This window comes from Diadema antillarum, unplaced genomic scaffold (genome assembly GCF_040938485.1).
Source record: "Diadema antillarum isolate AM-2024a unplaced genomic scaffold, OU_Dant_1.0 seq00000764_RagTag, whole genome shotgun sequence".
Lineage (NCBI taxonomy): Eukaryota > Metazoa > Echinodermata > Echinoidea > Diadematoida > Diadematidae > Diadema > Diadema antillarum.
The window spans coordinates 1,150,358-1,164,457 of record NW_027271654.1 but is presented as its reverse complement, the minus strand read 5'-3'; the positions used below and the strand labels follow the sequence as shown (position 1 = coordinate 1,164,457).

Sequence of the window (14,100 nt, the reverse complement as noted above, 5' to 3'; positions counted from 1 at the left end):
TGAGAGACTTATAAAAATAGTGTGCATTATATAATAAAACAAATACTGTATAAGCAGTTATTTTGATTTGATTTTTGCGAATTTCGCGAATCATAGTAAGACCGCAAATCTAACAACACGTGAAAATATTGCCACGTGCTATAGTAACAGTGCATGTACAATAAGCCTCGGTGTCAATTTGCGAAAAACATCTCGCCAAAATGTCTGTGACCATCCCATTCGCGGATATACATGTATGTAACAGCTTATACAGTACATTCCACACTGATAATCCCTTTGCTGAATTAGTGGCCCTTACAGAACAACCCAGACAATACACTGAAAACATCATAATGAGCAGAAACATAATATTTTCTACCACACAATCCAATTTACACTTTTCGATACTGCTCACATGAGTTGGTTGATTTATGACGAACAGACCACAATTAAGCCATTGAGGACGAGTCCTGAGAACATTCATGCAAGTGTCTCTGGGAAATGTGTGTTGTAGCAAAATCAACCTGTCCTCAACGGGTTAAAGGGAAATGGACCCAGGATTCAAAGAGGGCGCTATTGCATGGACCTATGCTTACCCATCTGCTACATTCCGATTTTGAAAAAGAAAATAGAGATAAAACTGGAAAAAAAAAAAGGTCAAAAGATGGCACTTTCAATTACCAAAAACAGGAAATGTCCCTATTAAACAGGCACAGTTGGCAAGTATGCTAATGCATAGGAATCCTCCACAGACAGAGTTTGCTTGCTATCTAGCGGTGGAAAACCTGCCTGTACATACTTTATCTACTTTGATCAACAGTTAACTAGCATTACACAATCAGTCTTTGTAATGAAGATGCCGACAAACTGCACAAATGATTGTTAGTCTCCGATCACCAGAAATTAGTGTGTTAGTTGAATATATAAATGATGACATAAATGGTACCCTGGGGTACCAAATAAAAATCAGCCATTTTGTTTATTATTTTTTCCTTAAGGTTGTACCCTGGGATGCCAAAAAGTGGGAAATTATTTTGGTGTGATTTTTTTTGCACTGAAGCACACGCTATTGCTAGCTAGCACAGCGTACCATGCATGCATAGTATAACATGCAGTGGCATGGGAATGACTATGTACATGCACACACAGTGCATGCATTTCTCTGCGGCTGTCCTCGAGTGGACGTGAGGTGGCACTACACAACGTCGTACCCCGGGGAACTACGGTACCCCTGGGTAATGCCTGATGCATCAAATATGGCAGAACCGTTCCTGAGCCACTAATTGGCAGGGGACAACATGTGATGACACTATACTTCCCAATTATGTGATTTGTTAACATTTTTTTTCTTTCTTAGAGGGAGGTAGATGGGGGGGGGGGGTGGGCTGATAATGAATCATTACAAGTTTCCACTTCACAGTCTGTTTCTTGTTTTTTGTTTACCCATCACTATATTCTTTCTTTCTTTTTTTTGTTGAGGGATGTTGGTCAACTACAGTCGGACATGGACTAAATCATAGAGTGAACAAAGCAAAGGAAATCCCATCTTATTGATATACATTTTGGAACATAAAACAGAAACAAACAAAGAAACGGAAACAATCTTTGTCTCATGACGAAAAATGGAACATAAAATGGAAGAGCAATTGGGCCCGACGAAACATGAATTGCCCCATTTTTTAAGAATCGAGAGTGACAAATAATTATCTGCCTTCTGCCATATCTTACTGCTCGTTAATCGACTTTAGCAGCTTAAGCATAGTTTTGCTTACAGCATTTGTTCCTATGATGTATCTCTTTTTTTCTCTCTCTTTTTTTCCCCGATTTTTTTGAGGGAGTACTGGTGCAAATTCAGGAAGCATGAATGCTGTACACGGGTATACCCCACATACTTTGTGAGTATAATATTTTGCAAATTGGGACTTGAAAGACAATTCAGCAGGTGTTAAAATTTGTAATTAAGAACCATAGTAACGAAATGAAAAATACAATATATTATCCCTTGTCAGGAAAAAAGTTCCTTCCTTCTTCAGAAACAATATACAGCCTGCTTGGGTTAATACAGGAGGTAATATTTTTGCGAGATGTTAATTTTGTGAATATCAGTTGACTCACATCAGTCGTGAAAATAAAGATGCAGCAAAATATATGTACACTGTATCCTTTAAGGGCAAAAAAGACTGATGCTTGTACAATGTAGCTCTACTCTACACATCATCCTAGGCATATTTGCATTTCTTATGCATTATGTGGCTAGCATCAGAATGGTTAGCTTAGCATACATGCATATGTGCCGATCTTACTTTTATAATCATTCTTTTTAACACTTTATCTTAGCTTGAGGGAATAGGAAATGGTGTTATTAAAAAAAAAGCAAAACAAAGAGCATTGACAAGGTATTGTCATAGTTAACATGCAGTCAGTAATAAAACAAATGTCATTATTGAAAAAAAAATGTAATCAATCAGTAAATGATAAGGTAAACACCAATGTTAAAAAGCAGTTATTAAAGACAACTGGTTTAAGTACAATGGTGTAACAGCCAATAAAGTGTATTCTTGTTAGTAACACTTTAAGACCAGAGTAGGAGGATATTAATAACTGAAATGACATTTCCAAGAAAAATTTCCCATGGTCAATATTGAATATCTCCTCCTGACGCACCATGATACCAACCCACTGAATGAAGTCATTTGAGAACTTGAATGGATGAATACAACAGATATTTTAGTTAAAATTGCCCAGTTTGACAAAGCACAAACAATGCAGATAGATGAGAAAACATTTACATATGAATGAAGAAAAATATACTATAGTTCTTTCCCAACACCTGCCTGCCATTTTCAGCATAAAACAAAAGCGAAAGAAAAGCAATGTAACCTATTTGTGATTGTCATGTCCTTGCACATAAATATATATATTTTTTAACATTATAAAATAGATATGAATTAGAAATTATTTGATGGCACAGTATAATTTGAAGAAGTTGTATGTGTGAAATACTAATACTCTTTACCTTCCTCAGAAGATCCATCTAATGAATAAAAACATACAAGATCAGTCAAATATGAAAAAGATTTGATTTTGATACATATTGTTGAAACTTAGATCATCTCTATATATCTTTCTAAATGGCAGAACGTTTCCTGGTGCTGAACTAATAAAAACAATCACACGTAAATCACACATCGCAATCACACATTTATAAACTGCACGACGGCCGCCAGGATTTTTCTCTTTCACCCGTGACTAGTTAACGTCCTAAAGGTCGAATGAGGTCATTTTATCTGTTGAGACATCCCCACTTCTATCTGGAAATACTTACCACTACCTGGTACTACCTATGATGAGAATATTGACTGCTTGGATACAACTAAGTCATAATTTTTTTCTCCCCAAGACTATTTGCTTTTACTCATCCATAATTAGTACTAGTTTTGTCATGATTTTGGAAAAAAAAAACTATTCCCAAGCTTTGTGATGTTTTGCTGCTGTTTTAGTCTCTATTTTGACAGTGAGAGGCATACATTGCAAATAGACACTGTGAGGCAGAGGTCTACTATCAAAATCATTATAGCGCCATCTGCAGTGCCCTAGATGTACAGCTGATTGTGAACCCTCCCATGAGAATCAATGGCTTTTCTTGACAATATGAAAGAACTTCCTGGTAGAGGCATTGAGACAATGAGATAATGGGACATAGCACTCTATTCCTCATGCTCATAAAGAGATGCCAACTTCCAATAGATTGGAAGTGTGCTTTATTACAGATTTAGGCATGATTTTGCACGATAACATTGTTAACAGCCTTTTAAATTTTACGTACCCTGTTCTTCTACCTGCACTCTTCAGAAAATGAATTTCGATTTGAGAATTTTCCATCATTCGAAAGGAAAATATTTGAAAAATCTAATCCAGTGGAGTAATGCATCACTGTCAGTAGAAAATCTATCCATCATTATGGAAGATTACTCAAGTACTTTGTGATGTCCATAAAGTATCACTGAAAGAGCAAGAAAAGCTATTTCGGTCACAGCAATACTTGCAATTCACAACAGGGAGGTGGGACATTCGCAAGCCCATCCACACGCATGCAAACACAAGTTACTTTTCACATATGTACACACACATGATTATCATGCACTGCACTCAAGCATGCACTTGAATCGCTTTCTATTCCTTTTTCTTCTCATCTGTCTGTACGTTCATATTTAGATGCCCATATAGTATTATATTGTATATTATGTTAATGAGTCACCCATCAAGATCAGTCTATAGCTTGAGATAGAGGTCTCCTGCATTTTTTTTTCTCTAGTCCATTGCAGTTACATCAATACATCACTTTTTTTTTTCTATGAAGGTTATGAAATATGTTTCACAAATTAAGTGATCCATGCAGTAGGACCATGCTTTGTAACATTCCTTTTTTTTTCATATTATATCAAAGAATGCCCATTACTGAGTTTTTTATTTGTAAAAATTGTGCAAAAATCATATCTAATCAAATCAACACATCTGATTTAAATGAATGTCCTTTCATGTGTGCTCAGTGTTTAATACAGACTTCCGTCTAGTCTAATGCAGTCCATTCTTGCAGAAGACAGTACCAATTAAAGTTTGGCTGAAACCAATATCTGTCAAGCTGTCACAGGTGTGATACAAGGTCCTCCGTTGCAATATATTGTTTCAGTATGAAATCATTCACCATCTTCATTTGTGACTGGAAGTGAGAGACGTTCCTTGTCAAACATTTAGTTCCCACGGTGCTGTGTTAGCCAACTACCACATCTGCCAACGCAGATTCCCTCTCTGAGCTGTACAGATACTCTGAAACTGTTTAAACTTTGATTACTGTATATTTCACCAAACAGTTTGGGGAAGTTAACCTTATGGGCATGAAATAGCCTAGCAAGAGACTACCGAGTACGCACAAGGGGATTGAAATAAACGTGGGATATCTTGATGCATTGTCATTGATCTCTGGACTGGATGTGTTTCTATCGTCGTGTGCTCGCCACCACAACTCCCACCGACTCCCCTCCTCACCTTTGTTGCGTAGCGACAGACCGCAGGATTCACAGGTGAAGCACGTGTCGTGAAGCGGGTTGCCGCGAACCTTCACAAATGGACCCCTGGAGATGGAAGGGGACAAAATAAAAACATGGGAGTTTGTGAAAAACAGGCAAAGACAGGAAACACAGAGAGCTACAGAGAGAGAAACCCAAATAGTGCAGAGCACAAAATAAAACCAGTAAGAGAGTAACAAAAGTAACAACAGCAAGAGAACTGGTCAGTTCCTTTTTATACGGAGTTTATTGCTGTGAGGACATGTTCAGAATCAGGTGGCAACAATGCACAGGGTCATTTAAAGGGATGGTATAGTATTGTAAATATTGGTTGAGATGAAGATTGTGGTTTTAATCTTTTTTTTTTTGATTTTTTTTCAAATCATTTTTTGTGAGATAATTAGAAACCACTTTTTGAAATGTTTAGGGGCATACAATTAAAAAAGGATTCAAAGTTATTCGATAAAAATAGGTTTTGAAATGGTTGAGATATCTAAAAACAAAGTTCCTCTTGTTTTGGATATCTCAGCCATTTCAAAACCAATTTTCATCAAATAAACTTTGAATCCCTCTTAGAATTACATGTACATGCACTTTATATTTCATAAGAGGTTTCTCATTATCTCACAAAAAAATGTTGGAAACCTCAAGCCCCATCTCAACCAATAACTATACCATCCCTTTATTTAAACATGACTGTGTCTGCATGCTCTCAAATTAACATGTGTGCATTCCAATCCCAATAAGTCTCAGGTAATCAGATATCTGTTGTCAGAAATCCCACAGAGTCTCACTTTCTCTGAAGTAATATTCATATAACATCAAAACTCAATGCCATTGAACACTGACTGTGAAGGTGAAAGCATCTTATGAGTCGACCAAGCTCGATGAAAGAGAAAATGCTTTTGATCTCTATGGCAGATAAAATCTAACAGTATAGTGAGAGTGAAATAGTATACTCTTTTCGGAAAGCCTTTTACAGCTGAAGACATGAAGAACCCACAGCAGAAATATAATACCTCTTTGGCCTCGCTGCATTTTCTCATTAAATGCTTAATAAAATATTGTGCACTCATTACTAGGTCAAAAGTGAAATAGAATGCTGATGACCGAATATTTAGACTTTCTGAAATCAAACCACAATTCCAAACTTGCAAGAGGATGAAAGCCTGGTCATTCAGCATGTCTGGTGGCAAAACATCTACTACTAATGAAGCTACAGAATGATACATTAACCAAAGAAATAAGATGTCTTCTTTAACAGAAATTTTTCCCCACTCTATTTCACGCTATTTCATATTTCATGACAGCAAAGTTTTTTTGAGTAACTATACTCAGTTCACATCTGTGCAGAAAACACAGCAATGGAACTGCCACACTCATTGGTTGAGATACATCTGCCACATCTCATGATCATTATATTCCATTAGTAGCATGGCCCCACATTACAGGCAGTTTAATTTCATTTATCATGACCTCTTGACCTCAAACGTTCACCTGTCACATAATTATTGCACAAAAACAATTGCCTAATCCCTTTCTTGCTTTCTTACGACATTATATGCTGCTGGACATTCCTACATGTAGCAAAATTAAGGGCTGGAAAGGAAAATTTTCAGTCAAAGTTCAGTGACCTGTACTGTGCCACATACCTCCTACACCAGGTGTGATTTTGTTAAACCGATTACCTGTTTAAATATTTGAAGTATGGCAAATTATATCTTATAGAAAGCTAAGAGCATGAACAATGTCAATTTATAAATTTTGATACCCGAAGGCTAACCATGACATAATCAGACGCACTTCAAAAGCTGCATTCTTTTTGCTTTTCTGAGCATGAGACAGTTACGATTTCACAGCTCTCTTTTGTACTCCACGTAAGTATGTGCACAAAGTACCAGCAGCAAGCGGCGAACTGCAAAACAGCGTGCGCGCAGAGCAGCATGGATGCAGTTGAGGTTATTTGAACGGCGCTGTGTTTGGAAGGCAGCTGCCAGACCTGCTGACGCTGTGGCTGTGCAAGAAAAAGAAAACATGATTTTTTTTTTCGGAATAATTCATAAAATCAGTCAGCCAAACATCAATTAGGAATAGATCAGGCTTAGATGTTTCACTAGTCCAGATTCAATAATGCGGAGATGCCCTTTTTAGGGCGTTTTTAGCCGAAAATTCTACGGATCTGCACTATAAGTTAGGCCGTAGACCTTGTCCTGCATAGCAATAAAGTGATATGAGATCTGTCTCTACTCAAAACTGACTATATTACCATGATCTACCATCGTTAGATAAGAAGCGTGAACAGACAGATAACATCGGTCTATTTACTAAGATGACAATTGATTTTCTATTTCAAATATACTAGTCAATAAGTGCAATACAGGTAGGCCTACCATGTAAACACTAAATTAAAACAGTAGACCTGTCATTGGATGGACAGGCTGTAGTCTAATGTTAAAGGTAGTGGTGCAATTGTGTATATATACAGCTTGGCTTCGGAGATTCTGAATAGGAATTGCAAACAATGCATGGCATGTACTGTCCATGTGGATATCTCAAATTTCAGAAACCCAAATTTCACCAAAATCATGGGATATACTTATTTGCTTATCTAATATCCATGTGAGTTTCATGTCATTGCTCAATTATCCTTCAAAACAACTTGTTCTTCGCGAGCGATTGCTTTTAGACTGTTTACAATCGTTGCACATTGGTTTTTAGCTCCCGCTGTACGTCCTCGTTCATATAATATTAGACAGCTAATCTCAGTTCCAGATTGTGCAGGCAGCGTACGCCGTGATCTATCACAAAGATCGTGTTTGTTTCGAGTGGCACTTTCCAGCACTCGATTTTGTTCAAATTCATGTGAGTAATTGGAAATAAGCTGCTAAGTACATCCTGTGGTTTTGATGTAATTTTGTTCTGTGGCATTTGAGATATCTACATGGATACAAAAGGACATAAGCGCCCGTTTGTCCAGTGCATTCACTCAAGCTGACCCATCTCATTGGCCTCAACCCTCCCAGCATGCAGGGGAGCAATGCTGATACAGCTGGGCTTTGGTACCACCATCTACTTCTGCCACTTGCACGCTGTCTTCCGCGTCCTCTAGCTCCCCAAAATCTCCATCAAAATTCAAAAATCAGACTTCAAAATTCAGGTCGAGATCGTCTCACTTACTCCATTTTACGTCAACAACAAAGAATCAGATTGCTTGAACAACTTCATTCACCGTGACTGAAAATGCACACAAACTCATATACAACGGCCAACGCATTTACACCAGTGGGATGCATCATACACACAGTGACGTCATCAAGTCAGTAGCTGAATTCTTGACGAATCATGAGGTCGCGGGTGAGGGAAAATCGACACATTTTGCAGCCTTTCTAGAACAATTTTTTCAAAACGTTAGCCTAAAAAACATAAAATTCATATACAGTACATTTTCTTGTCTTGACTTATAACAAAATTGGCCTTTTAAAAAGTCATTGAATAGGAGGTTTACAGATCTAGTTGCGAGGGGAGACAAGCTTCATTCGCTGCCCACCACCGTACATTTGAAAACCATGACTTGCGTAGGCCTGGTAGAATTGAATTGCTCATCAGCGAATGTGTGCATCAAAGCATATAACTATGCTCATTGGTAATGTGCTGACTCTAATCAAGATATTTGGCTGTATGTGTACTCACAAAGAGATCACTGATTAAAGCTGTTAACAATTCGTTATGGGGATTCTTGAATATATCCAAGTTGGGCAAGCCTTCCTCCTGCTTCGTATTCCCATGCCACCAGGTCTTTCAAAACCTTGAGTACATTTTGTCAATCAAGTATAATAGTACTCCTGTTGATCTAATAATGTGGGAAAACAGAGTGTCCACGGTATTTGTTCCTTACTTTTTTGGTCTGAAAATATGTCACTTTCTTTCCTAATAAATCAGTAAAGAAGCTCTACTAGCCAGATATCCTCATCCCTACTTTTCACCTATATTCCTCTGTCCCAAGCCCAAACCAACTCACATGATGTTACTGTTGCATTTGTGGCAGACCGGCAAGGCATCGGCTGGTTTGGCGCCACCAGATGGCTTGGCGACAGGCGCCCTCACACTGCGGGTTCCACTCGGCCTAAAAGACGGCTCCGGAGGGGGCGGGTTGTAGGACTGTGATGGCGCTGGAGGAGTTGGGTATGCTGTGAAACAAATCAAACACAATGATAAAGAAAAAGTCATGTTTGTTAGTATCATATAGGTAAGTCACAAGCATGTATATACAAATGTAAGTCAACAATTGCATGAACATGATAGTGTGGTAATGGATCACATGTTATCTTCTCCCATGGCTAAAACATTACTATGGCTAAAATGTTACTGTAAACGTGAATTTTTTTGCGCGAGTAATTTTTCGCGCTTGGCCGGGTAAGACGAATTTGGAATGTTTTTTATTCCGCGGAATCAGGTCATTAACTAGTGGAACATATGGCATGCAAAAATATTTGCGTGCTTTTATTTTTGCGCTAGTTTCTGGTTGCGCGAAATCAGAAAATTTCCACTTTTACAGTAACCCGTTGAGGATGGGCTGATTTTGCTACAACACGTATTTCCCATAGACAACTGCCCAAGTACATTCACGACTAGTCTGAAATTAGTTGAGGTAATATAGGGCAGACAACATCATACGATACTTATGCAATGTTAAAATCTCAGTAACCGACAATTTTGACGTAAACAGAACTGTGATTTTAATAGGGAAGCAACATGTACTAATATTAGGTATGCACACTTGGGTACGAACAGTACACATAAGGTGCATTAGCTGCATTCTGTATGCCATGTTCTTGATGGTGGTTGTCCCAGTGAAGATATTATCGTTTTTATATTCTGGTAGTACTTTTTGAGTCATTATCTTGCATATGAGGAGGCGGTGATATTTCATGGGAGCCGCAGTTGTGAGTAGAAGAAAAACAAAACAAACAAAAGGAGAACAGTTGCTACTGCTGGTAAAGGACTGTGTGGAAGTGCAATTCAACATGACTGAGTCCTAAATTATGATGAGGAGTATCTTATCCCAGTTGGATCCCTGCTGAAGAGAGCGGAGAAGGGGGATGCCATTGGAGTTGATGATCAATAAGAAAAATGAATGGGTTCCTCAGGAGCCAGATTCCATGAGTGAGCCATCGATCTAGAGTTTAATGATAGTAATTTTATAATTCATAATCTATAATTTCATAATATGTAATTGATTTTCTAAATCTTCATAATTTTACATAAATAAACATTTTTCTGTAATACAAATACATTTTATAATTCCAATTAAATCTTATAAATTTTTGATATGTTATAATTTGTATGATTTTTTACTGATTTTTATAATTTCTAAGCAAATGTTATAATTTTTTGAATGAATGATAGTAATTTCATATTGGAAACATGTATAAGTGTGGCAGGTTCAGCTGGAATGTGGTCGAGGTATGAACTACACATCTCTCCATCAATTATTTTCTAAGAATGTCTGTGTCAATCTTATGGCGCCATTTGAAGCCAGGCTTTCTTTCCGTTTACGGAGACTACCAGCAGTAAGTACTTTTATTTATTTTAAAGAGTTCCACACGGATGTTCATGATACGAAATGGATTTTGTTCTATGCACCGACTATGTGAGGTGTACTACTGGCATGGAGCAGTGATATAATAACGTGATAATTCTTAATCACATCTGTACAAGATTAATGCATTACGTCATATCATTTGGATTGAATGTCCCGTTGCGTTACCATGACTGGATTATTTATGACGTGAAGATGTCTCGCTGGCTTGTAAGTCTTCATAATCATTGTTTGAATGATTTATAAGATAACTGATTCTAGGAACTCTGCCCTTTAGTCAGTGGTACAAGGACTCGCATGTGCGGCATCCTTGTAAATCTTATTGCAGTATACTGGAGTGTGAAAGCCTGTCTTCAGGAGGCCTAGAAAGATTGAGAAACCCACATGCGCTAGCTCGATCTACAGCGCGGATACCTCCTCAAGAGTATTAACATTGATGTACACAGACAAACATACATTTTTTCTTATGATCACTTCCTGATTTAGTTAATGGATGATGTGTACAAGCAGGGAAGCACATCTGGGTAAAGATCCCTATTCTTCTTTGTACTTGTGATCACAAACTCAGCAGTGCTGACTGACTCAAATTGTGTGACTTGATTGCTTCATTCTCTGTGTACGGTGTAAGACTAAAGCTCTCGCATAACTTTAAAGTAAAATCGCAATCATGACGTGAACGAATCCTAACGTGAACGAATCCTAACATCATGCTTAACAATAAGTATGATACCTGTATGTCTTTGTTCATGTATGAGGGCACAAATTGTTAATGCCATGACATACATTCATTTATGAGTTGCTTACTAGTATTAGCGGAATTAGAGGTATAGTTATCTGTCGCTGACGAAGTATGGATATGACTGTTTGTAAAGCAGAAATTTGTTACTTCATTGAATCTTGTATATCATACATAAAGAGGATAAGCTGTGCACATGAGACAAGGGAGACGTTGTTATGCCTATATAAGGTCATCTACTTGGAGTAAGGTCCTGCGTTTTTACAGACTTGCTTCAACATTGCACATTAGGAATGGAAAGTTTCAACCATATGATATTAGATTTCATTCACTTTTAAACGATCCATAATGGACTAGTGCAGTTTCTGTCATATTCTTTCAGACTTTGTTTTCATACTTTTGTTGGAATTTTTATGCAGTCCTTCATGTCTGACATTCACATCTTTTCAGAGGTTGTCTGGACAATATCAATGTATCTTTAATACAAGAGTGGGGAAAATCTATCAAAAGTGACAGCCACAATAGAAAGAATGCATGACTGCAGAGTAGTAGCTGTCTACTTCACACTTAAAGATTGATATCAAATTCTGTCATCAGCTGGTACTCAGCATCATGATACTAACACCTCTGGATTTCCAAAAACAGCAAATATGTAAACATTCCTCACTTTTAAGCTGTTTCTACAAAGTATGTGCGATATTATCTGGTAGCCATAAATAGACAAAAATTCCAAGAATTCTGTTGATGAGTCCAATTTGTGCCACTTGCTTTCACTTACTAGTTTCATTGAGCTTCTTGATTTGGGGAAAGTAGAAATAATCAATTGGTCTTCTGATTGACATGGTTTTGTCTTTCCTGAAAGGCTCTGATTTATACAACGACTAACAAGGAAAAGGGGGGGGGGGGGAGGGAGAGGGAGAAGTTAACGACCTGACATCCCCCCAAAGGTTGGGTCATGCTGTGACTAAGATCCTGCAAGACTTCTGGATATTGTGTCTTCTTGATCTGTTTAATTTCAATGTATCAGAGAGAATTTCTGTCCTGAGAAGTATGCACTTCTTAACTCTTAACGTGCCATGGTCGCCGAACGGCGACCTTAGTCCTGACGTGCCATGGTCGCCGATCGGCGACTAAGAACAGCGAGAAAAGCATTGATCATTTAAGTTCTTGTGGTACCGTAATGTGTTACACCAAGCAACTGCCAATGATATGTACTGGTAGCTGATTAGCATAGCCATCGCTTCCACTAAAAATATGAGCATGCTTACATAGGAAAATTTTGAGTAAATACATGATTTTTCAGCTAGATGTATTTTTTTCACATCGGGAAAATCCGCAGCGGGCGCACCCTCTGCGAGATGTGTATGGATCAAAAGTCTCATAGGTAAACCACGCGTGTGTATGCTATTGACTCTGCGTGTATTGTCTATGCGGTTCCACTCGCATTGTTCCGCTTGGACGCTGTCCTGCGGGAAGCTGCTTTGATTTTGTCCCTCAAAGAGGGTCAGCTTTCGTTCGTCGGTCAAGTCTTTCATCCTTTTGTTTTGGTGAACGTCACTAATCGTCCCCACGCTAGCATAGGAATTGCGCGTAGACAAAGGCCTGCCGATTTCAATAGAGTACGCCCGCCCGCGGTCCGCGTAGACAAAAGGAGGATTAGCAGGTTCTTCCTTCTCAGGTGGACAAAAGACACTATTCCAGGGCCCGGGACAATTACTTTAGTTTCAAATACATTATCTGGGACTAAAGGACTCAGATTTGGGAATGAATTACTGAGGCAGAAAGAGAAATTGCTAAGACAAAATAAACTGCTAGTATCTTTGGAATCATACAATTCTAGAAGGCAATTTTGTTATCATTTGAAAGAGGAAATGTTGCTCTAAAACTTTCTCACAGAGTCAAGGGAGCGTTCCATTGAAGAAAAAACAAGACTGACTCTTTTTTTCCATACTACACAAAAATTTCTAATAATTTTTTTGATGTATCAAATATTTCTGCAATATTTCAGATTCAGATAGATATTGTGGCAAACTGACTGCATGACACCAAAGAGCAAACATTTCTTGATATATGTTGTGTAGAACTCAATTCAAAACAGTCAATAGTTTCAGAGATATGGCAGTTTTAAATTTCATTGTCGGTCCAGTTTCGAAACGTTCTGGCGTTAGGTAAAAACCTCTGGCACGTTAGGGGTTTTGGGCCTGGCACATTAAGAGTTACAACACTTGCTCTCATAGAGGGAGTTTTTTTCTTTTTCTTTTTCTTTTTTTGTCCTCCTGTCTTGGGTTAGGGTTGCTCCTGGCAACCAGATGGGCAGGAATCAAAGCTGCCCTACCTTCATTGTCGTGGGCTAGTTGCTGCACCATGCGGAAGCTCCTAGACTGAGCCCCAGGGTTGGTCATGTCGGGTCGCTGGCTCTGGTAGGCCGAGGGTTGCTGCCAGGTGCTCGGGGGTGGGGGAAGGTCGTCTGCACTGGGGTGGGGTGGGGAGAGAAAGCAAAGTGTGCATCATTCAGAACCACTGACATCTTTCATGATATGGGAAGTGTAGACAAGGACCTAGAATGGCACATGCTCTTACAAATGACCAGAAGAGTACACAGCGTGGAATTATGGCAGATATTTTAAATCAAGATTAAGAAAATATTCTTTATGAAATGTGGCTTACTCTGTGACTTTAAGATTGTCACTGAGATTGTTCATCTGCACCTTCAATTGTTG

The 14,100-nt window shown here is 38.4% G+C and overlaps 1 protein-coding gene across 1 annotated transcript in view; it reads right to left on the bottom strand.

Annotated features, from left to right (window-relative positions):
- LOC139738678 (PDZ and LIM domain protein 5-like) overlaps positions 1-14,100 on the bottom strand; it is a 113,686-nt gene that overhangs the window by 33,077 nt on the left and 66,509 nt on the right. Inside the window, exons 5-8 of the mRNA XM_071649301.1 lie at positions 13,716-13,852; positions 9,064-9,232; positions 5,026-5,111; positions 2,996-3,013 (exon numbers count right to left, since the gene is read on the bottom strand). Of these exons, the coding sequence (XP_071505402.1) occupies positions 2,996-3,013; positions 5,026-5,111; positions 9,064-9,232; positions 13,716-13,852 (410 nt within the window). The remainder of the gene's footprint in view (positions 1-2,995; positions 3,014-5,025; positions 5,112-9,063; positions 9,233-13,715; positions 13,853-14,100) is intronic.